Here is a 22,785-nt window from a genome sequence, read left to right as displayed (position 1 = left end):
TAGTGGTTTTGTATCTTGGACCAGGGGGTTGAGACCGGACTGGCGGAAACACAGTAGGCAGAAGCACCCGAGCAGGGCAGGAAGGAGACAGGGCCTTGCCTTGGCTTGTTTTAAAGAAAGAGCCCTGACTGGTGTTGGGGAGAGCCTGGGAATAACGTTTCCTACATCTTTTAAAAGACTGCAATAAAGCAGAATGGGCTGACACTTCCCCCTCGCCTGAGCCTGCAGATGAGTGCCTTTCCTGTTGCCCTTCGCGGCGCAGCCTGGGGGCGAGAGGGCGCTCTCCGCCCGACCTGCGCAGGCGCGCTTCCTCGGGCCCCGCAGGCCCCGCTTCGCCATGGAGGCGGTTCTCCGCCGGCAGCCAATTAGCGCGTAGGAGCCTCTGCGATGCTGGACGTTCAGTCGTCCTGACGCTCGTCCGGGGCGGGCGCGCTCGCTCTCTCCTCCCCAGGGCCGGCCCCCACGGTGCTCCCCCGCCGCTGCCGCCATGCACCGCTCACTCCGCGCCTGCCGCCGCCTCGGCTGCGCCGTCGGTCTCCTTGCGCGACAGCCACCCCCGCGCGCCGCCGGCCGCTGGGGCCCGCCGCCGCACTCCGCCATGGTGAGCACCCCGAGCAGGGGGGACTGGGGACAGCCGTGACCTCTAGCCGCCGCCGTGACTCCTCCCCCTGCGCCCGCGGCCCTCCTTCCGCACAGCTCTGGCAGAGGGGCGGGGAGCAGGAACGGCGACCGCTGGGGCTGCGGTCCATAGTGTTTCCCCTGTGCAGTGGTAGTGGGAAGATGTTGTCGCTATCCGTAGTCGAGCTTAAGCGGCCGTATCGCTCTTCCGCTGTGGGGCCTGTCCCCGCCCGGGCCCGTGCGTCCCCGGGCCCGCTTTCTCTCCCGCTAAGGAACGCGGGCGCACCCGGATTTGCAGCCCCGGGGCTGGAAGTGTCTGCGGCGCTCAGGTCTCTCGGCGTGCTGCCCGGGGCTGAGATGAGCCTTGAGCGCGGGCATTAGCTGTCGGCTCAGGGCCGCGGAGGGAAGCGGGGGCATCCCACCGGGTAGGCAAGAGAGCTGTGGCCTGCAGCGGCTTCTTCCACAGGCGTTTCAGGTCCGTTCTTAAAACTGTTGAGGAACACATAAGGGAAAGCTGTACCCACAGAAGTCTGGAAAATCTTTGTCTCGACAGGAGGGAAGTTTTAGTCTGTGATCTCTGGCAGACATCCTCAGTGATTGTTCACGTATGATGGTTAACTGCTGGGCTGCAGCGTGAGCAGGACTTGCTTGGTGCACGCTTTTCGATGTAGAAACGGAAATGCCGTTCGTGTAAGGAGCCCCGAGTCTCAATAATGACAGCTTGGGCATTGCGTTAAAACCGCAGCCTCGATGCTTCTCTGTGACTTCTCTCCTTAAAACAAGGAGGTGATTTAGACTGTCAGGAGAACTGCAGCAGAAAATAGCCTGTTTAGGATTTTATTAATTCATTGGGTTGCTAAATTAGTTAAGAAATGTAATTAGAACACAGAGTTCCCAGTCTGTGATACTTAGCAGGGTACAGAAAATCGCATTAAAAAGCAAGCTTCCCAGTGAGTGAATAAACTACATGGCGAACAAAACATACCTGTCTCAGAAAACCTGTGTCAGCGCAGACTGTGTAACTTGTAAACCATTGGCCTGCCAGATGATTTTGTCCCCTTTACTTTTCTGTTTGGCATCATTTGAGAAAACCATTATGGCTTGTGGTTTTCACTTACTCTCAAGCTGTGCCAGGGGAGGTTTAGATTGGATGTTAGGAAGAAATTTTTCACAGGAAGAAAGATGGGCCATTGGAATGGGCTGCCCAAGGAGGTGGTGGAGTCACCGTCACTGGAAGTGTTTAAGACAAGACTGGATGAGGCACTTGGTGCATGGTTTAGTTGGGTGATAGGTTGGACTTGATGATCTCGAAGGTCTTTTCCAAACTGGTTGATTCTGTGATTCTGTAAATACCTAATATTTACGAAAGGTTGCAGTCTTACATGAAATAGGTGTATTTTGATCTTTGCTAGTGAGAAATACTACTTGTAGATAGATCTTTTGAATCATTTGGGTTTAAATAGCAGCAGAAGTTCGAGCAAAATGTCCTTCAGTGAATTTGGAACTAAAGCAGCATGTGAATTCTTGCAGGAAAACTGCGTTTCTATTTCCAAGAGGACCACTGGGGGAAAAAGTACTAAAAAGGAATTTAAATTTTAAACCCCCAGCCTACTTTTTAATGTTTGCACAGATTTTTCAGCAGCCAGATTTGTGTTTTGGAATACCTCTTGTAGATGCGACCAGATGGACGTGTTGTTTAGAATATGGCTGTTTTGTTACCTTAGCTTGGAGCACAGTTGCAGAAGAAGCTTCAAATGGAGTTGTGTCTGCAGTGGTTCTTCTTCAGCTGAGTCTGATGAAATTTTTGGGTTTGCCTCCTAAGACACTTAAAAATGGATACATTCTTCATCTGCTAAAGAAGAGCAGTTGAGCACAAATTCAGGTTTTTTGCTGGCCTTGTATGGATTGCTTTTGACATTCTAAAAATACTGAGTTTTTGGATTGAAATACTTACATCCAAAAGTTGCTGCATTCTCAAATCAGAATGTAATTTTCCCCGGGAAACAATAGTGCAGCGGTTCTGCCATTTGAGTATCTCCAGTGATCTGTTACGGTGCAATCAATTCTGGCTGCAGCAAGGTAAAAGTACAGTTATGTTTGCCTAACTGTAAGCTTTGGGCTGTGAGTCCTTGGGATTTTGGGAGGTAAAGGACACCTTGTCAGGCCTCTTAAAAAGAATTATATGCAATTTGTTTAGCAAAGATGAGGACCAGTAGTTCGGAGACTTCCTGTAGCTGTGATAGGAACAAAATGAGTGTGGGAGTTTGGCTTGGCTTGGGGCAAGAGTTGCTTCTCCTGTTGCCCACTGTGGGGGGGAGTAGGGGTTTGCTACCAGTGGGCTACTGTTGCACCATTTTGCAGCAGGTTCCCCTTTAGATACAGGAACTGGGACTTTCTGTCTAACGAGTGGGGAAAGAATGTTTTTTGCATAAAAATTCAGGCAGTGACTTCTCCATGCTGCTGCATTAGTCTGAAAGTAACATTAAAGTTTAGTTACTTTTGGCATGTCTGAAAAATACCACTTTGCTTCTTTACCTGATGTTGCTTGTTACTGTGTTAACCCAAAAATGACATTCAGCTTAAAGAACCCCACTCTGTTAACTTCATTGGAATTTGTGAACGTGTGGCAGGGTTTGTTTGTTAAAAGGTACTTGTATAAGGACATCTTGATTCTGTTGATCTTTGTTTCACCATTGTTGGCATTGGAATGATGTAAGTTTGAGGAATCAATTGTGCAACTGCTGTCTTTTTTTTTTTGTCTAAAAGGTTACAGTAGTTTAATGTTTTTATGTTGTTGGTGGATACTTCTGCTGGCTGAACCACAAGAGCAGGGCTTGAAACCAAGTTGATTCTGTTTACCCAGCTCTGTGGAAGGCTTGATGTTCTCTGCTTACACAAGGCATCCAAATACCAAAAGCAGGCACTTCAGAGACTGTACATCAGTGATCCTTGCTGTTGGAATATTAGTATGTGCACACATACAGTAAGACTTGCAAACATCCCCATTAAACATTTTTGATAGTAGGATACTAAAGAAGTGGTGATTGTGTTCTGTTTCTTGTTAGCACATTAATTAGTAATATGTGATTAAAATAGGATAAAGAGGATTGAGGAACATAGGCATGGCATATGAGTCCATACTAAGCTTTTTATTATAATAGGGTCGGTATCTGCAAGACTGTCAGCCAAAACACCAGGTATGGAAAACAACAGCAGGGTGAAAGACAGTCCTTGCTGTTTGTGGGCTGGGCTGCAGTTTCTTTTGGGTTGCATCAACCAGCTGCTCTGCAACAGTGTCCTAAGCAAGTGAGGCTGGCATCTGCAGCCACCTGACTGATGGAGTACTTGATGGTGGAGCATCTCCACCTGACTGGAATGCCACTTAGGACAGTAAAAAGGCTGGAATGTCCCCAGCGCTACCACTTGCAGCTTGCCATCTGTGATGATGTGGACCAGGACAAGCTGCTGCACAAAGTGATGCAATATTCAGCTGTGCCTGTGTCTGAGAAGACTGAGACCCACAAAGCAAGGAGCAAAAAGGACAGATGGAAAAAAACAGAGGAACAGCCTGACTTGAGAAGTGGATACCTAGGGAAGAGTAAGAGCTGTGCAAATGTATGTGGTGCTTTCCTATTGTTCTGATCCAGGCTTTTCATTTTAACATCAGGATTTTCTGAGTGTGTGGTTTGTCTGTGAGGTAACCCAGTTTCCAGTAATAGTTTTGGAAACGAACCAAATCTGCACAAAGACTTCAGAGCATCCATGAGCTGTGGTGGCACAGTGATGTTTCTTCTTGTATCCTCTGCTTTTCTTAACAGCTCCTAACATTTGATTTTCATCTTTCACTGCACTGCAACACAGACCTGATGCTCTGATAGAGCTTTCATAAGATGCTTAGGTCAGAGCCTGGCATTGTGTAGGTATATATACCCTACCTATGAAGCTGGGTTTGTTCTACTCTATGTATGATAAGAATTACAAAAGACTTACTCCCTTCCCTGAAGACTCTGCAAGAAGGTGATCTGCCTTTCTGGGGAAGGATGAACTAAGGGACAAGGCTCAGGCTCAGCCTTGGTTGTAGGGACCCCAGTGTGCTAGAATTTAAGATCCTTAGGGCATCTAGGAGGATGTATTCCAAGCTTATGACCCTGGACTTTAGGCATGCAGACTGATCACTTCAGGGATCTGCGGGTCAAAGTATCATGGAACAAAGCCCTAGGGGCAGGGGGGAGGGGCACAGGACAGCTGGCCCATATTCAAGGATCATATTGTCTGTGTCCAAAATCTAAGTATACTGAGAAAGAGGAAGGCAGGAAAGAATGTTAGGAGATAAGCAAGGAGCTCCTAGGCACACTGTCACACCAGAAGAAACTCTGCAAGTGGTGGACAAAAGGACAGCTAGAGTGGGAGGCATATAAGGAGGCTGCCAGAGCAGCAAGAGACCTGGTTAGAAAAGCTAAAGCTTAGTTAGAATTAAGTCTAGCCAAGGAGGCCAAGTGAAATGGCAAAAGTTTCTGTAGGTACATACATGGCAAAAGGAAGACTCAGGAAGGCATGGATCCCTTCAGAAATGAAATGGGAGAGCTGGTGACAAGTGATGTGGGGAAGGCCGTGGTACTTCTGTACTGCAGTCTTCACTGGCAGGGGCTCCAGCCACACTCCTGAAATCATGGAAGATAATTGCAGGGGCTGAAAGAAGTCAGGGAGACTGGGGGAAGAAGAAGAAGAAGAAGAAAGGGTGTCAGTTGCTCCCTTTTTACCTCTCCTGTGCAGCGTGGATTTCAAATAGGGATTATGTTACATGTCTGTTGCCTGGGTGTAGAGACCAGGTGAATTCTTGCTGTACTAGTTCTTCAGTTTAGTTTTAATGAAGTGCCAATTCTGTAAACTGTAAGATAAGTTACTAATTCTTCAAAGGAGAAATCATCGAGTCCTTTGGCAGGGTGTTGTGTTTCATACAGTGGGCAGCCAAGGTCTTAAGTCTTGCAGCCTGTCATCATTGGGTCTGCTAGGTTACACGATGCTGGTAGCTGTGACTTCCAGTGAGACAGGTGCTCAAACTAGAAAAATACCTTAAGGTTGAAAATATGATTAGAAAAATACCCATGATTAGCTGTGTGCTTTAGTTTTGCCCCTCTTTTCTTGCCTATTTTTTCTTGACTGTGTCTGCTTTCTGAGAGGATGTACTGTTTACTGTTGTCTGAAATACTTTTTTTCTTTTCTTTTTTTTTTTTTCCTCTCCTTTTCCATAGTCTTCTCAAGAGGCTTTTAGGATAGAATATGATACCTTCGGTGAACTGAAGGTCCCGAGTGACAAATACTATGGTGCCCAGACTGTAAGATCTACGATGAACTTCAAGATTGGAGGCGTTTCAGAAAGAATGCCAGTAAGCAACTTAAAGATGTGTTCATTTCTTTAAATATGTTTTGGATGTGAGAGGGAACCCATTCTTCTTAGACTTGTGCTGGGAATACAAGCAGCTTTGAATTTTAATTGAAGTTAGAAATTCCATGGCAAGGTATTGTCCTGTGTCAGAAATGTTTTTGTTCCATTTAAATTAATTGATTGTTGCTTTTGAATAATTACTCACCACATTGTGTACTTTTTTTTGGGTAAGGATGGTAGCAATGTATCTTTCATTTTTCTGAAAATGCTTGGTAGCTGTAGCCTCATGTAGCTTGTTACTGCAGGTCTTTAGTGCAGCATGGGTTGATACAAAGGTGTTTTTTCCACATGTAGCTGTGCATAGAGCATTAGTGTGCATGGACTTTGTCGTGCAGCGGCTTTCCGTGTGCTGAAATGTGTCAGTTTGCTCTCAAAAGGGCATTTTAGAAATAGCACCAGATCTCCTATTCTGTCCATTTTAATATTTAATATTTATCATTGGAGGTGTTCAGGAGGAGACTTGATGGGGTGCTTGGTGCCATGGTTTAGTTGATTAGGTGGGTTGGATTGGTTGATAGGTTGGACGTGATGATCTTGAAGGTCTCTTCCAACCTGGTGTGGTGTGGTGTAATGTGGTCTATTTCTATTTCTATTTCTATTCTATTCTATTCTATTCTATTCTATTCTATTCTATTCTATTCTATTCTATTCTATTCTATTCTATTCTATTCTATTCTATTCTATTCTATTCTATTCTATTCTATTTGTCATCTGTTTTGATACACAAAGTATACCTGGACTTGGACAGAAAGGATGAGCTGTGTACTGCTTTGGTTTGGTTGATGGTCTGCTGCTGGATTTAAGCTCAGAAGTAGTTTGGTTTAGAACTAGACCTGTGCTGTATGTTCCTAAAGTGGCCTCTGGGGTGGGGGAAAAAAGCCACCAACCATAGTTAAACTTACTTTTGTGTCTCAGGTTCAAGTTATAAGGGCTTTTGGCATCTTGAAGAGAGCAGCTGCTGAAGTAAATAAAGATTACGGTCTCGACCCAAAGATTGCTGATGCTATCGTTAAGGCAGCAAATGAGGTAGGAGCCAACTGTTCAAAATACTAGAAGTGTCATTGTATTTTTGTTTTCACGGGAGTACAGGAAGTTTGCAGGCTAAAGGAAGACTGCTTTTATTTCTCAGATTGGTGGAAGAAGGCATTTATTTGTTTTTTTAACTTTGTTTTTCAGGTTAAGAAATCATTTACTTAATGTTTTACTATTTTAACTTCTTACAGCAATGGTAGAATGTTCAAATACATTTTGATTACTTAGGTTATGAAAACAGTGTAATTTTCCCCCTCTATTAAGACCAGTCATTACAGCCTAGTGTTGACTCTTGACAGATTGAGTATTTAAAAAAACCTGGGAGGGGAATTGAATCTCAGTTCATTCAGCTAACATGAAGTCTAACAAGCCAAGCAAAGCTTTTTTTATTTTGGTAGTCTTCAAACTCTCAAGCAATTGCAGCTTGGTAATGTGAATACCATCTGAACTTTAAAAGGTTCTCTGTTACTTGTCTGTTTCCTCTTGAGACTTAAGCTTAATAGTAAATCTGTGCTTTTTAAGTATCACTTCTGTAGCTAAAGAGGATGTGATGTGAAATGGCACACAGAAGCATCTCCTCTTTCTCAGGATAAGTGTCATCCCAGTGCACAGAGCTGTGAATGACTACTGTATGAGGTATGGTAATGGCAGGAGCATTGTGTAAATCAGCAGATGTATTTATCTATAAGCTTTGTCCAGAATTTTCTCATTTTGACCAGCTAAAAAATATTTCAGTATTTGCAGAAGACTATTCTCTTTCTACCAGCTCCATCACCTTAAATCCCAAGAGCTCTGGAGACCTCCAGAATATGTTCAGTCTCTTCTTGTGGTTTCTAGGATTCTCCTGGTTAAAAGTGGATTGATATTTTGATGGCTAAATGCTGCTTAGTTTAGATTCATGGGTTCTGAAAGCTGTTTGGGCCTTTTCTTCTGTGTTTTAGAAACACCTTTCCAGTGCTATCCTTTCCCTACCTCCAAAATAATGTTCTAATATAACTGAAGAAGATAAAGCAAGGGATCAAGTTACTCTTGGAGGTGGGAACTTTACATGTCTGTAAGATGGGAAATACATAACATCCTTTCCTGAAAAGCATGATTCCAGGAGGGTTAATGTATCCTAATAACATGGAGATAGGCATCTAGGCTCAGAGTTGAGACAACAGATCCTTTGCTTTGCATTCTTGACCTTTCTGAGGTTAACATACATGGGGGTAGGACTTCATAGCACAGATTTTGATACTATGACAAACACAGGTTCATAAGAATCTCCAAATGCATATAAGGTTGAGTAGGCTTCAAAAATGTCAATAAATCAGGAGAATACTTGTATCTGTTGCTCTGGTTTAATTTGAGATGGTAGTTGTTATAGCCTACCTAACAAAGATGTAAGTTCTATTTTTGGATGATGTGGACCTTGCTTCCATGGGTAAGCAGCAAGTCAATACAGATGGACCTTTTAAGTACACATGCACATGATTCTGTTACTTGTTTATATGTGTACCATAGCTACAGTTGAGGTACAGTAGGAGTTAAAAGCACTTTTGAGTCATCTCTCAATTAGAGCTTGGGCAGTAGTAGGGAAACCAGCGGCCATCTGCCAGCTCATATTGTTGATGCAAATTCTGCAGGTGTAAGAAGTCTGGAACTTGCCTGTATGAAATTTGTTTTCTGGGAAATTTCATAGTCCAGCTACACAAATACTATGTACTATATGTGCATGACAGATGGGCTGTGGCAAAACAGTCTCTACTCTGGGGGACTCTTTCCCATAAAGAACGGACTTGCCTCTGATGTAAATTGTTACCTAGTTGTGACCAGTGCTTATGATGAGACTGTGCAGCTGTTGAGCTTGATTTCCTAGGAGAAAGCAGTGCTCTCATGATGAAAAGTTTGTAAACAGTCAAGCACTATCCAGTTTCTGATGCCCAAGGGGTGATCATGGCTCAAGGAGACAAACAAAACTGAATCAATTCCCTGAAGCACCTTATGTGCTTTGATTACAAAACTACTTCAGATATTTTAATACCTTCCCTAGGAGATACTACTAATCTCAGCAAATAACTGTGGAAGGGGAAACAATTATCATGCTTACTATCTCTAGTCCTACCTGGGAGGATTAGAATCCAAATTACTTTAAAACTTGAGAAGGGTGCAGATGTTTTAGGACTTTAAAAATCATCAGCATTGTTCAGGAAACAGAAGATGAAACCTGAAAGACCTTTGAAAAATCTTTTCTTTTGATGACTGTGGAGCATGAAATCAACTAACATATTCCTCTCTCTTTCAGAATTCAGCATCTTCAAAAAGCTTAGAAAAAGCATTTTGCCCTTTTAGTGTCTGATACTATATCAGATTCTCAGTTATTCTGGTATAAATTCACAATTGTTATATGTGTATTTAGAAATACAATGGAGAACATCTTTTGCATAAAATGCTCTTGTTTATGCTTTCTGGTTTTTTGCTTGTTTGTTTTGTTCCAGAAGAACAACTTTTCTCTCTCATCTTTCCTCACAGGTAGCCGAAGGAAAACTAAATGATCACTTTCCGTTGGTGGTGTGGCAGACTGGGTCTGGAACTCAAACTAATATGAATGTCAATGAAGTCATCAGTAACAGAGCCATTGAGATAATGGGGGGCAAACTGGGGAGCAAAATCCCAGTACATCCAAATGACCATGTTAACAAAAGCCAGGTCATTATACTCACATCGTACTTCCTTTAATATAAAAATTATTTCTTTCATTGTGGATTTTTAACTTACTTCTAACCACTGTTTAGATTTGAGTGAAAAAGGGCTTGTGTACACCTTTGGGAATGATTTTCCAGGTTTTTCAGTTCAAGTGAAATTCAGTCAGTGACCGTGTGAGTTTCTTAGACTAAAAGTTTTGATCTTAGGACAGAGGAATTCATGCGTGGTAGGGTGGGCAGAGGTTGTTTTGGTAACAACCACTGCTATTGCAGACAGTTGTAAAGGAGTTAAAGAGACATCCAGTTTCTAAAGGTTGGATACTTACAATGTATCTCCATAGTGCATTACATAAAGCATGGAGAAAATAAAAATGCTTAAAGTCTTGTAATAGGTAAATTAAATATCCATTTCTTTTTATCCTCCCCCAGGGATCATGATAATTTTTTTCATTATATTTCACTTTTAATACTTTCTTTAGATTAGTTAAAATTTAACCACTGACTTCCTTGTATCACTTCCTGGTATTTTGTGCTTACTCAATATCATGGGAATGGATTTAACATTACCAAAGTAAGACATAGGTGTGTTAAAGCCACCTATAATTGCTTTAAAATAATCCATCTGTTTATTACTTTTGTCTTACATTAGCAAGTCTTTTTGCCTTTTTTTTTGCCCCAGTGTAATTATGAACAGCCTACTCATGTAATTAACTTTCTGTGGGTATAGTTACAAGAAGTTGACATCAATAACATGGGTTTGATGGGTGGACCACTAGATGGATAAAGAACTGGCTTGATGGCTGCACCCAAAGAGTGGCTGTCAATGGCTCCATGTCCTAGTGGAGGCCAGGGACAAGCAGAGTCCCTCAGGGTTCAGTCTTGGGACCAGTCTTGTTCAACATCTTTGTGGGTGACATGGACAGTGGCATTGAGTGCACCCTCAGCATGTTTGCAGACACGCTGGAGGGAAGGGAGGCCATCCAGAGGGACCTTGACAGGCTGGAGAGGTGGGCACAAGCCAACCTCACAAGGTTCAATAAGAGCAAGTGCAGGGTCCTGCATCGGGGTCGAGGCAATCCCAGGCACAAATCCAGGCTGGGCAGTGGCTGGCTGGAGAGTAGCGCTGAGGAGGGAGACTTGGGGGTGCTGGTGGAGGAGAAGCTCAACATGAGCTCTCAATGTGCACTTGCAGCCCAGAAGGCCAATCAGATCCTGGGCTGCATCAAGAAAAATAGAGCCAGCAGGTCGAGGGAGGTGATTCTGCCCCTCTACTCAGCTCTGGTGAGACCCCACCTGGAGTAGTGTGTCCAGTTCTGGAGCCCCTATTACAAGAGGGATGTGGAGGTGCTGGAAGATGTCCAGAGAAGGGCCACGAGGATGATCAGAGGGCTGGAGCACCTTTCCTGTGAGGACAGACTGAAGGAGTTGGGGCTGTTCAGTCTGGAGAAGAGAAGGCTCCGAGGTGACCTAATTGTGGCCTTCCAGTATCTGAAGGGGGCCTACAAGAAGGCTGGGGAGGGACTTCTCAGGATCTCAGGTAGTGATAGGACTAGGGGGAATGGAATGAAGCTGGAGGTGGGGAGATTCAGGCTGGATGTGAAGAGGAGGTTCTTCACCGTGAGAGTGGTGAAGCCCTGGAATGGGTTGTCCAGGGATGTGGTTGAGGCCCCGTCCCTGGAGGTGTTTAAGCCCAGGCTGGATGAGGCTCTGGCCAGCCTGATGTAGAGTGGGGTGTCCCTGCCCATGGCAGGAGGGTTGGAACTAGATGATCCTTGTGGTCCCTTCCAACCCTGACTGATACTATGATACGGTGCTGGACTGGAGTTTAGAAGGTTCGGTTATTTGTGCAGATTGACTTGTAGAACACAGCCAAGTTTCTTGTTCTTAGTTTAGTTTCTTCTTGTTTATAAAACAAAGAGAATAAAGCTATACATGTATATCTTGCAGTAAGGATAGTGAGAAAACGCTTGTAAATAAAGTTCTTGAACTTCCTTCACAGAGTTCGAACGACACTTTCCCAACAGCGATGCACATTGCTGCTGCCCAGGAGGTCAATGAGGTGTTGTTACCTGGACTGAAGAAGCTGCAGAATGCACTTGAAGCCAAATCCAAAGAGTTTTCCCAAATCATAAAAATAGGGCGCACTCATACCCAAGATGCTGTTCCACTTACTCTTGGACAGGTAAAATATCAAACAAATTTACACATTCATTTGGAAAATTCTTGTAACTGTTTTGGTGGAAGCTGAGGCCTGAATTAAGTTGCTGCCTTAAGAGAAATAATAGGAAACTGACTGAATCTCAGAGTATTTCATCTTTGTCAGTGTTTGCTGGATGCTGTACTCTACGACATCATAAATTTTCTTTATTTCTTTCCATGTGTTTTACTTCTAACAGTAGTAAGATCAAATGGCTTGTGAAGTGTGCTCCATTACCAAACCACACAGTGTGATATTACTGTAACATTTGAAGGAGGGAAGGAAGGCAGTTTGTAAACTTACATAAATGAGCTTTTGTCAACACACAAAGCTACTAAGTATTTGGAATGAAAATATTTGATTGTGTATCTATCTATCTATCTCTCTATCTCTATCTCTCTCTCTATATATATATATAGAGAGAGAGAGATATGGTAGAACATCTTTGTTGTTATGCTGTCAAGAATGGTTTACATTAATTAACCTGATCACAGTATCACTAAGGTTGGAAGAGACCTCAAAGATCGTCGAGTCCAACCTGTCACCACAGACCTCATGACTAGACCATGGCACTAAGTGCCACATCCAGTCCCCTCTTGAACACCTGCTGGACTCACACATGGTGACTCCACCACCTCCCTGGGCAGCACATTCCAATGGCAAATCACTCTGTCGGTGAAGAACTTTCTCCTCACCTTGAGCCTAAACTTCCCCTGGCGCAGCTTGAGACTGTGTGCTGGTTCTGGTGCTGGTTGCCTGGGAGAAGAGACCAACCCCTTCCCGGCTACAACCACCTTTCAGGTAGTTGTAGAGAGCAATGAGGTCTCCCCTGAGCCTTCTCTTCTCCAGGCTAAACAATCCCAGCTCCCTCAGCCTCTCCTCGTGGGGCTTGTGCTCAAGGCCTCTCCCCAGCCTCATTGCCCTTCTCTGGACACGTTCAAGTGTCTCGATGTCCTTCTTAAACTGAGGGGCCCAGATGAATTAACTTAAACTGAACTGATAAAAATCCATGTAAAATTTGTATTTTTTTCCAAGAATGCACAGTTGAGTTTTTTCTCAAATGAAGAAAGCCCAAGATCTGTTTCTGTAATCGTGTCATGAGAGTGCTGTTACCTCAGATTGAGATACTGCTAAGTACACAGCCTAGATGGAAGGCAAGAGATAGATGTATTGTGAACACATTTTTATATATGTAGGTTGTTTTCATGTGTAATTTGTTCACACTGTGAGAGCAGTGTCCTAGTATATGTAAATTTTCCCTCTTAGGGAGAGCATGCTAAGGTTTAGCATCTCAGTGAAGTTCAGTGCCTTTGTTCTTTCAAAGTAATTAGTCCAGTCGTCTTGAAAGCCTAAATAATTCCAAGTGCTTATTCTTGGTTGTTGTCTTTGCTCTTTTATTTTTTTCCTCCTTTCTTTCAAAGGAATTTAGTGGTTATGTGCAACAAATTAAGTATGGTGTGGCTAGGATTGAATCAACCTTGCCAAGAGTGTATCAGCTGGCAGCTGGTGGGACTGCAGTTGGTACAGGATTAAACACAAGAATTGGCTTTGCTGAGAAAGTTGCTGCTAAAGTGGCTGAACTGACAGGTGAGGAATGATATTTCAGAGTTATCAATAAAGCAGTATATGAAAGGTGCAGTCAAATTCAAACTAAATGTTGCTCTCAAATTGTCTGTATGTTTTAACATGGAATCTTCTGTTAACGCTGTATCTTATGTGCCTGATGCTTAAAAGATTTTTCATGCAGTGTATTTTTGTAATTATACTCAGTGCACTGATAGTGACTGAAATTTCCTAGCAAGGCTTGTTGGAGAGGGATACAATTTCAGCCTTCTATTATTAGCCCAGCTATAACGCTTCTGTCTTGATATTGCCTCCTCTGGCTCTCAATCTACAGTGACTTGGCAGAAAAGAAGGAAGAATACACCTCCCATAGCCACTATGTTTCTTCATGTGAAAGAGTGAAAGTTGGCTGTCTTTTTTTTATTTTATGCTATCTTTATAGATCTTAAAACTTAATTTACAGAGCCTTTTTTAATCATTATCTGCAAATCAGATCTGTCACAGTATCAGTTTTTAAAATGCCTCTGACTGATGCATATGTCTGCCATTAAAATTTGCTCCACAGTCTGGATCAACACTATTTTTCATGGGTCTATTCACTGTCTTACAGAAGGTCAAGCTTTTTTTTATACCCTGAGAGGGAAATAACTTGCCATAAATTACAGCTGCTGAGAAACAGTGCAGGGCTTGTTTTGGTGATTGGAAGAAGCCATTGGTGGTGTTAGGAGCCTCTCCCATCTCAGTGTGTGTGAGATGTCCCATGTGACTAGGTTGTATAGAACAAGTTGGGCAGACTACTAAGCTCCCCATGGTCTTACAGAGCTTTATTACCAGGGGCAATCTGAGAGTTTGGAATGCTTTCTGCAACTGAGAAGGCAGCTGTGCAATTCTGAAGCCTGTGCAAATGGGGTGGGATTTGGTGTTTGGCAGGAACTGCAAAACACAGTAGAAATTCTGCTGGTCCTCTAGCAAACAATGTTACATTACTTGTTTAAACTGACAATACAAGCTCAGACCAGTAGTTTTGTGGGGCAGAAGGCCAGCCCACATTCAGCATCCCTGTGCACCTCCTTACTGTTGTCCATTGCAGCTAATAAAATTCTGCTGAGACTTCTCTTTGTGGTGGGCTATGCCCATCCTGAAAACGAGGCGGGAGGGGTTGTGAGAGTTTTTGCCCTCTCTGGAGGATATTTTCTCCCTTGGGAAACTGACTTGGTCTGTTCCACTCCCCCCTACCTTGTCCAGCAGGGGTATAAAAGGGAGGACATTGCAGCCATTGCTCTCTCTCTTCTTCTGCTTCATGGGGAGGAAAGAGAGCTGCTGCTGGCTTGCTGCTCCCCTGCCACGTGGTCCTCCCTGCTGCTTCCACACTTTGCAAAGGACTGGTTCTGTATTTCATATTTCTTTCCCTTTCCCATCCATCCTTGTTCTTTACCCTTGTGAACCCTGCCTGTCATTGTTACATAAATATATATGTATATATGTGTACTGTTCAAAGAAAAATTCTTTGCCTCTCTACTTCTAAGCCAAAATCCAAATTATTTCTTGGTGGATTTGCTCCCCTCCCTTTTTTTTCCCCTCTATTGGGGAAGAGGAGGGGGAGAAACGGGGGAGGGATTCTCAGCCTTGCCCCCGTCTGAGCTTTTAAGCCTCAGCTAAGGCTCAAACCACCACACTCTTCCAGGGCAAAGCCCTGAAGAAATATTTTTCATTATGCAACCAAGCCTTAAATCTCAGGTATTTAATTAATGTAAACAGAGCTGCTGCTTCCACTGCTCCTGTCCTCTTGCTGTTGGCAGCAGTTTCAGGCATCTTTCTCAGTCTGAATCAGCTTTCACATATTCTATATGCTTTGTTGTTCCTTTCCAATGTGGATATTTGCATGCATACTTTCTCTTCAAGTAGCTAATTCCATTGTGATTACTTTATCCTGATGTTGGTGCTGAGTTGCAAATCCCTCCGTTTCCATAACTCGGAGAAAGCACCACAGCAGTCAACAGTCTAAAGAACTAAACTGAATTTAGAGGAAGAAATACAGAAGTTTGGGCTCACTTGTAAGAGACATTTCACATTCACAAAATACTTTGTGGCAAAGGAGTGCTTAATATGCAGCACAGTGTGAAACCTTAACATTTGTACTGTTGTTGTGGGTCGATGCTCAAATTTCCTATTCTTCTGTATTTTAGTGATTTTTATTTTGTCCTTTATATTGAATATAATCTGTTTAAGAAATAAGTTTGTGAGGAAAGGTCTAGAGAAAAGAAATGCTCTTACAGTGTTAGTAATAGTTTTTTTATTATTAAGCTAATTTTGGTTTTATGTGGTTTATGTCTGCAAGGAAGTGCCTCACAGGTCTAATGTTTTCTCCACCTCCCTGCAGGTTTGCCTTTCGTTACTGCTCCAAACAAGTTTGAAGCTCTTGCAGCTCATGATGCTCTAGTGGAACTCAGTGGAGCTATGAATACAGTGGCATGTAGTCTGATGAAAATAGCTAATGATATTCGTTTCCTGGGTTCTGGACCTCGCTCTGGACTAGGAGAGCTCATCCTGCCTGAAAATGAACCAGGAAGCAGCATCATGCCAGGTACAGAGAAAAAGAACAGAGGAAAAATTGCCTGTTTGTTTTGGACCACTAACTCCAAACAGATAATTACCAAACACCACCACAAATGTCAGTAAGTTGAACGAGTCCAGAGAAGGGCAACAAGGCTGGTGAGAGGCCTTGAGCACAAGCCCTGTGAGGAGAGGCTGAGGGAGCTGGAATTGTTTAGCCTGGAGAAGAGGAGGCTCAGGGGAGACCTTATTGCTGTCTACAACTACCTGAAAGGTGGTTGTAACCAGGAGGGGATTGGGCTTTTCTCCAGGCAGCCAGCACCAGAACAAGAGGACATAGTCTCAAGCTGCACCAGGGGAAGTTTAGGCTTGAGGTGAGGAGAAAGTTCTTCACCGACAGTCATTTGACAGAGTCAGAGTTGTTAGTCATTGGAATGTGCTGCCCAGGGAGGTGGTGGAGTCACTGTCCCTGGAGGGGATTGGACATGGCACTTGGTGCCATGGTTTAGTAGTCATGAGGTGTTGGGTGACAGGTTGGACTTGATGATCTTTGAAGTATTTTCCAACCTTATTGATTCTATGATTCCAGGACTGAAAACTTCTGTTAGTCTTTATCTTTTGTCACAGTTTCGAAAATTTGCATTCATAAAAATAGTTGCTTGCACAGCTCTATTTACAGGCATATTTCTTAAAGCCTTCTTTTAGAATTGCTTTGTTTTGAAGCAAACTAGGAATTACAGCAATTTTTTATTATAAATTGACTTGTCTTTACTTCCTAGCACTATGAGGATAGGCTGAAGGAGCTGGGGTTGCTTAGCCTGGAGAAGAGGAGGCTCAGGGGAGACCTTATTGCTCTCTACAACTACCTGAAGGGAGGTTGTAGCCAGGAAGGGGGTTGGTCTCTTCTCTCAAGCAACCAGCACCAGAACAATTGCACACAGTCTCAAGCTGTGTCAATGGAGGTTTAGGCTGGATGTTAGGAAGAAGTTCTTCATAGAAAGAGAGATTGGCCATTGGAATGTGCTGCCCAGGGAGGTGGTGGAGTCACCATCACTGGAAGTGTTTAGGAAGAGACTGGATGTGGTGCTTGGTGCCATGGTTTACTTGATTAGATAGTGTTGGATGATAGGTCGGACTTGATGATCTCAAAAGTCTTTTCCAACCTATTCTATTCTATTCTATTCTATTCTATTCTATTCTATTCTATTCTATTCTATTCTATTCTATTCTATTCTATTCTATTCTATTCTATTCTATTCTATTCTATTCTATTCTCTCACATTTTCCCTTCTGCAATGATCCCAGTATATTGAAAGGATAAGAAAAGAAGTCATATTGGTAATCAGTCATTGATTCTCTCATAAGAGTATATACATATGGGTATTGTACATCCAAACCATGTTCTTCCTGTATGATAAATGATGAAAGAAACAGGATGAGAGAATATCTGGCATTTACAAATGCAGACAATCCATGTTCTTAATAGGATTATTTCTAGAAATGAAATCAACCATAAAACTTATAGTTTCATAGTTTCATTCAGGTTTGGAAGGGACCACAAGGATCATCTAGTTCCAACCCCCCTGCCATGGGCAGGGACACCCCACACTAGATCAGGCTGGACAGAGCCTCATCCAGCCTGCTCTTAAACACCCCCAGGGACGGGGCCTCGACCACCTCCCTGGACAACCCATTCCAGGGTTTCACCACTCTCATGGTGAAGAACCTCCTCCTCACATCCAGCCTGAATCTCCCCACCTCCAGCTTCATTCCATTCCCCCTAGTCCTATCACTACCTGATATCCTGAGAAGTCCTTCCCCAGCCTTCCTGTAGGCCCCCTTCAGATACTGGAAGGCGACAATTAGGTCACCTCGGAGCCTTCTCTTCTCCAGACTGAACAGCCCCAACTCCTTCAGTCTGTCCTCATAGCAGAGGTGCTCCAGCCCTCTGATCATCCTCGTGGCCCTTCTCTGGACACGTTCCAGCACCTCCCCATCCCTCTTGTAATAGGGGCTCCAGAACTGGACACAGTACTCCAGGTGGGGTCTCACCAGGGCTGAGTAGAGGGGGAGGATCACCTCCCTCGACCTGCTAGCCACACTTCTCCTGAAGTTAGGAGACACCTCTTTTTTTGTTTGTTTTGTTTTCCTGACAAAGTAAATACAGTGTACTAGAAAGTAATTCCAACAAATACTTTTCTTAAATTAACTGAGATCCTTCCTTTCTATCTTATATTCATCTCTCCCTGTCTGCCTTCCTGTCTGTCATTCTGTCTTACTTAGTAACCTTTTTCTCTCCCTTCCACAATCAGGAAAAGTGAACCCTACCCAGTGTGAAGCTGTAACCATGGTGGCAGCCCAAGTTATGGGAAACCATGTTGCTGTTACTGTAGGAGGTAGCAATGGACACTTTGAACTGAATGTTTTTAAGCCTATGATGGTAAGTTCATTAAGCTTTAAATTTGTTGGGTCTTTTTAAATCATTTGTGTAATCAGCATGTGTAATCAGCATCAACCTCAGTGAATATTTGGTCAATACACGTAACTGAGAAGCTGATAAATTATGAGAATAAATTTTATTCTTTTTAGTGGTAAATCCTTATTATTTTCATAGGGAACTGGCAATCTTTTTAACATTCTCTTGTGCAGATAAGCTTTTATCTTCACAATGTGTGCCTCTCATCAGCCTGTAGAAGTAAGGAGAAAGGAGCACAGAGACAAAATTTTGTCCAGAGTCAAAAAGAATTTGGTGTTTTAGCTAAAAATTATGTTATTGTATTTATTATTTAGGAACTGTGTGCTAATTTCTGTTACTGCTGAATACCAATGGATTACAGGCTTTTGGCAAGTGAGTTATGTAAAATTGCAAATCATTAATCTTAGACTTCAGTATTTAATTTAGGAAAGATGTTGAGTCAGTGGAAGGTGTCCAGAGAAGGGCAACAAAGCTGGTGAGGGGTTTGGAGCACAAGCCCTATGAGGAGAGGCTGAGGGAGCTGGGGTTGCTTGGCCTGGAGAAGAGGAGGCTCAGAGGAGACCTTATTGCTGCCTACAACCTCCCTTCAGCTAGTTGTAGACAGGAGGGGGTTGGTCTCTTCTCCCAGGCGACCAGCACCAGAACAAGAGGACACAGTCTCAAGCTGCACCAGGGGAGGTTTAGGCTGGATGTTAGGAAGAAGTTCTTTGTAGAAAGAGTGATTGCCCATTGGAACGGGCTGCCAGGGAGGTAGTAGAGTCGCTATCACGGGAGGTGTTTAGGAAGAGACTGGATGGGGTGCTTGGTGCCATGGTTTACTTGATTAGATGGTGTTGGGTGGTAGGTTGGACTCGATGATCTCAAAGTTCTCTTCCAACCTGGTTAAGTCTATTCTGTTCTATTCTATTCTACCGAATCAGAGGATTCAGTATAAAGATGTTGAAGGAATAGCATAGAAGTTAGGATGGGGATGACAGTTTAAAAAAAACTCTATGGTTACTTGCAGAAAGTACTCAAATACTGAATGGAAATAAAAGGAAAAATTTTGAATTCTTGTTGTCTTTGATACAAGATGCACAAAGGAAGCAGCACGTCATATTATTTTTCTACACAGCCTGTATTGACTGATACTGCTTTTTTGTTATGCTAGTTAGAAATGATTGAAAGAAAACAGAAATTTTGTCACAAGATCAGTGTTAGTCTTTCCTTTATTGTGCCTGCTGAAGCTAGTGTTTGGGTTTTTTTCTGCACCTATCTCAACATATTACTTCTAAACATACAACAGCCGTTTTTTGAAGGTAGGGCCTGGAAATAGAGTAGAATAGAATAGAAATAAATCACATTGATCTACCTGACAGAAGATAAATTTTGATAGAAACAGACACTTTCGCAAAACAAAACAAAAAAAATCCAGGGGCAGCATGTTCTGGATTGTCAAAGCAGAGGACTAATGCTAGACATTACCATATTGTTTATAGCCTTAACTGATACGTGATGGGGCAAGTAACAATGAATCAAATGTCTTAACGTAAAACCAAAACAATTAGACCTACTGTGGTGATCTTCACAAAAGACTTCATCTGCTGTTCCTTTCAATAAGAGTGGCTCATCTTACCCTGCTCAGGAGGAAGGCATATTATTATTCACTGTACCCTCTTTGTACAGTTAGCCTGACAGGTGCCCTTTAGGTGGATCTTTCAGGGTGGGCACTGGTTCTGAGCTAAAAGAATAGAATAAACCAGGTTGGAAGAGACCTTCAAGATCATCGCGTCCAACCTATCATCCAACACCACCTAATCAACTAAACCATGCAACTAAGTACCCTGTCAAGTCTCCTCCTGAACACCTCCAGCGATGGCAACTCCACCACCCCGCCCCGGCAGCCCATTCCAATGGGCAATCACTCTCTCTGTGTAAAACTTCCTCCTGACCTCCAGCCTAAACCTCCCCTGGTGCAGCCTAAAACTGTGTCCTCTTGTTCTAGTACTGGCTGCCTGGGAGTAGAGACCAACCTCTGCCTGTCTACAACCCCCCTTCAGGTAGTTGTAGACAGCAATAAGGTCACCCCTGAGTCTCCTCTTCTCCAGGCTAAGCAACCCCAGCTCCCTCAGCCTCTCCTCATAGAGCTTGTGTTCCAAGCCCCTCACCAACTTTGTTGCCCTTCTCTGGACGCATTCCAGCAAGTCAACATCCTTCCTAAACTGAGGGGCCCAGAACTGGACACAGTACTCAAGGTGTGGCCTAACCAGTGCAGTGTGCAGGGGCAGAATGACCTCCCTGCTCCTGCTGGCCACACTGTTCCTGATGCAGGCCAGGATGCCATTGGCCCTCCTCGCTGCCTGGGCACACTGCAGGCTCATGTTCAGCCTACCATCAACCAGCACCCCCAGGTCCCTCTCTGCCTGGCCACTCTCCCGCCACTCTGACCCAGCCTGTAGCACTGCATGGGGTTGCTGTGGCCAATGTGCAGCACCCAGCACTTGGATGTGTTAAATCTCATGCCGTTGGACTCTGCCCAGCCTGTTGAGGTCCCTCTGCAGAGCCTCTCTACCCTCCAGCAGATCAACTCCTGCCCCCATCTTGGTGTCATCTGCAAATGTACTGATGATGGACTCAATGCCCTCATCCAGATCATCAATAAAGATGTTAAAGAGCATGGGGCCCAGCACTGATCCCTGGGGTACGCCACTAGTGACTGGCCGCCAGCTGGATGTGGCACCATTCACCACCACTCTCTGGGTTTTGGCCCTCCAGCCAGTTCCTAACCCAATGCAGTGTGCTGCTGTCCAAGCCATGGGCTGGCAGCTTGGCCAGGAGTTTGCTATGGGGGACAGTGTCAAAGGCCTTGCTGAACTCCAGGCAGACTACATCCACAGGCCTCCCCACATCCACCAGGCAGTCACCTGATCATAGAAGGAGATCAGGTTGGTCAGGCAGGACCTGCCCTTCCTAAATCCATGCTGGCTGGGCCTGATCCCTTGGCCATCCTCTTAAGTGCTGTGTGATTGCACTCAAGATGACCTGTTCCATGATCTTGCCTGGCACTGAGGTCAGGCTGACAGTCTAATGTGCCAGACTGTGCAGCTATTTATGCCTGAATGTAATAGTTGGTATTTCTTTCCCTTTTTTTGTTAGATTAAAAATGTTTTAAACTCTGCAAGACTTCTTGGAGATGTTTGTGTTTCATTCACTGACAACTGTGTAGTTGGAATCCAAGCCAATACAGACAGGATCAACAAACTAATGAGTGAATCTCTGATGTTGGTAACAGCTCTGAACCCACATATAGGTAGGTTTAAGGCTCAGAAATGTCTCAAAACATTGTATTGAATATATTGCAGTAATGTTATTTTACCCATAGTGTCACAATGTTCGGAGGACACCCATTAATATCAACAGGTGAAAAATAATGTGTCCTCCTTGCAGTGGGTGTATCATGCATTATATAAGTAATTCGGGCAAGAGTCAAAACCAGCAGATTGGGAGGATTTGAGTACCCATCGTCCTAATTTGACTGCTAATAATGAAAAGTGAAAGATTACAGTATATTTTTCACCCTCCTTTTTTTTTTTTTTTAATGTGCTAAGTCCATTACAACCAGAGTAACAATTTACTTTCCCTTTAAGGAGTTGGTGTAAGCATCTCGTGCACATTTACTGCTAGTTGTGTTGAGCAGTAACAGCAATATTGATGGAATTAATTCCCCAAATGCCAGGTGTCTTCTGGAACCACCCATGTCAAACTTACTCGTTTTGTTGTGTTAACAGGATACGATAAAGCAGCCAAGATCGCTAAAACTGCACACAAAGAAGGGACGACGTTAAAAGAAGCTGCTATAAAGCTGGGATTCCTCACGTCAGACCAGTTTGATCAGTGGGTGAAGCCTAAAGATATGTTGGGCCCTCAGTAACTTCTGTGCAAAAATAAAAACGTGTTCCTAACATAATAAATGAATTAAATAAAGCGCGTATTCTATGCATTTCGTCTTTTTTTGGTATTAGGAAATAAGTGATACATCCGTGATGACATAGCGCGGGGGGTGTTTTCCTAAGAGGTGACAGCACTCATGAAGAAGGCAAGCACCGCGCTTGTAGTTACCCGTGCGTGCTGGGCGAGAAAACCTCTCCCCCTTACGGTGCATGCCTCCCGTACCGCCCGTGAGCCGCGCCGCCGCCGCCGAGCGGCCGAAGGAAGTTCCGGGCGTGCCGCTGTA

At 43.8% G+C, this 22,785-nt stretch overlaps 1 protein-coding gene and 1 long non-coding RNA gene across 2 annotated transcripts; one reads left to right on the top strand and one right to left on the bottom strand.

The window, feature by feature from the left end:
* Positions 1-443: 443 nt before the first annotated feature.
* On the top strand, positions 444-22,551 carry FH (fumarate hydratase). The gene is made up of 10 exons (XM_068147452.1): positions 444-601; positions 5,871-6,005; positions 6,980-7,090; positions 9,611-9,787; positions 11,783-11,965; positions 13,402-13,567; positions 15,924-16,127; positions 18,409-18,536; positions 21,708-21,861; positions 22,340-22,551. The coding sequence occupies exons 1-10, from the start codon at positions 488-490 to the stop codon at positions 22,480-22,482; spliced, it is 1,515 nt and encodes a 504-aa protein (XP_068003553.1). The 5' UTR covers positions 444-487; the 3' UTR covers positions 22,483-22,551.
* Positions 2,434-3,174, bottom strand: LOC137445601 (uncharacterized). The gene is made up of 3 exons (XR_010988437.1): positions 3,154-3,174; positions 2,573-2,687; positions 2,434-2,470 (listed from the first exon to the last, which is right to left on the bottom strand). It is a non-coding gene; the product is annotated as an uncharacterized lncRNA (long non-coding RNA).
* Positions 22,552-22,785: the final 234 nt, after the last annotated feature.

The sequence above is a fragment of the Melanerpes formicivorus genome, unplaced genomic scaffold (genome assembly GCF_026170545.1).
Source record: "Melanerpes formicivorus ecotype bairdi unplaced genomic scaffold, bMelFor1.0.p_v2 SCAF_15, whole genome shotgun sequence".
NCBI classification, from domain to species: Eukaryota; Metazoa; Chordata; class Aves; order Piciformes; family Picidae; genus Melanerpes; species Melanerpes formicivorus.
The sequence above is the reverse complement of the archived record's forward strand: the minus strand, read 5'-3'. Positions and strand labels throughout refer to the sequence as shown.

Bases quoted from the DNA above. Each gene is read 5' to 3' on its own strand.
- FH (XM_068147452.1), top strand. From the start codon at position 488: ATGCACCGCTCACTCCGCGCCTGCCGCCGCCTCGGCTGCGCCGTCGGT. The intron at 6,006-6,979 runs GTAAGCAACTTA...TTTGTGTCTCAG, and splicing joins GCGTTTCAGAAAGAATGCCA to GTTCAAGTTATAAGGGCTTT. The intron at 21,862-22,339 runs GTAGGTTTAAGG...TTGTGTTAACAG, and splicing joins AGCTCTGAACCCACATATAG to GATACGATAAAGCAGCCAAG.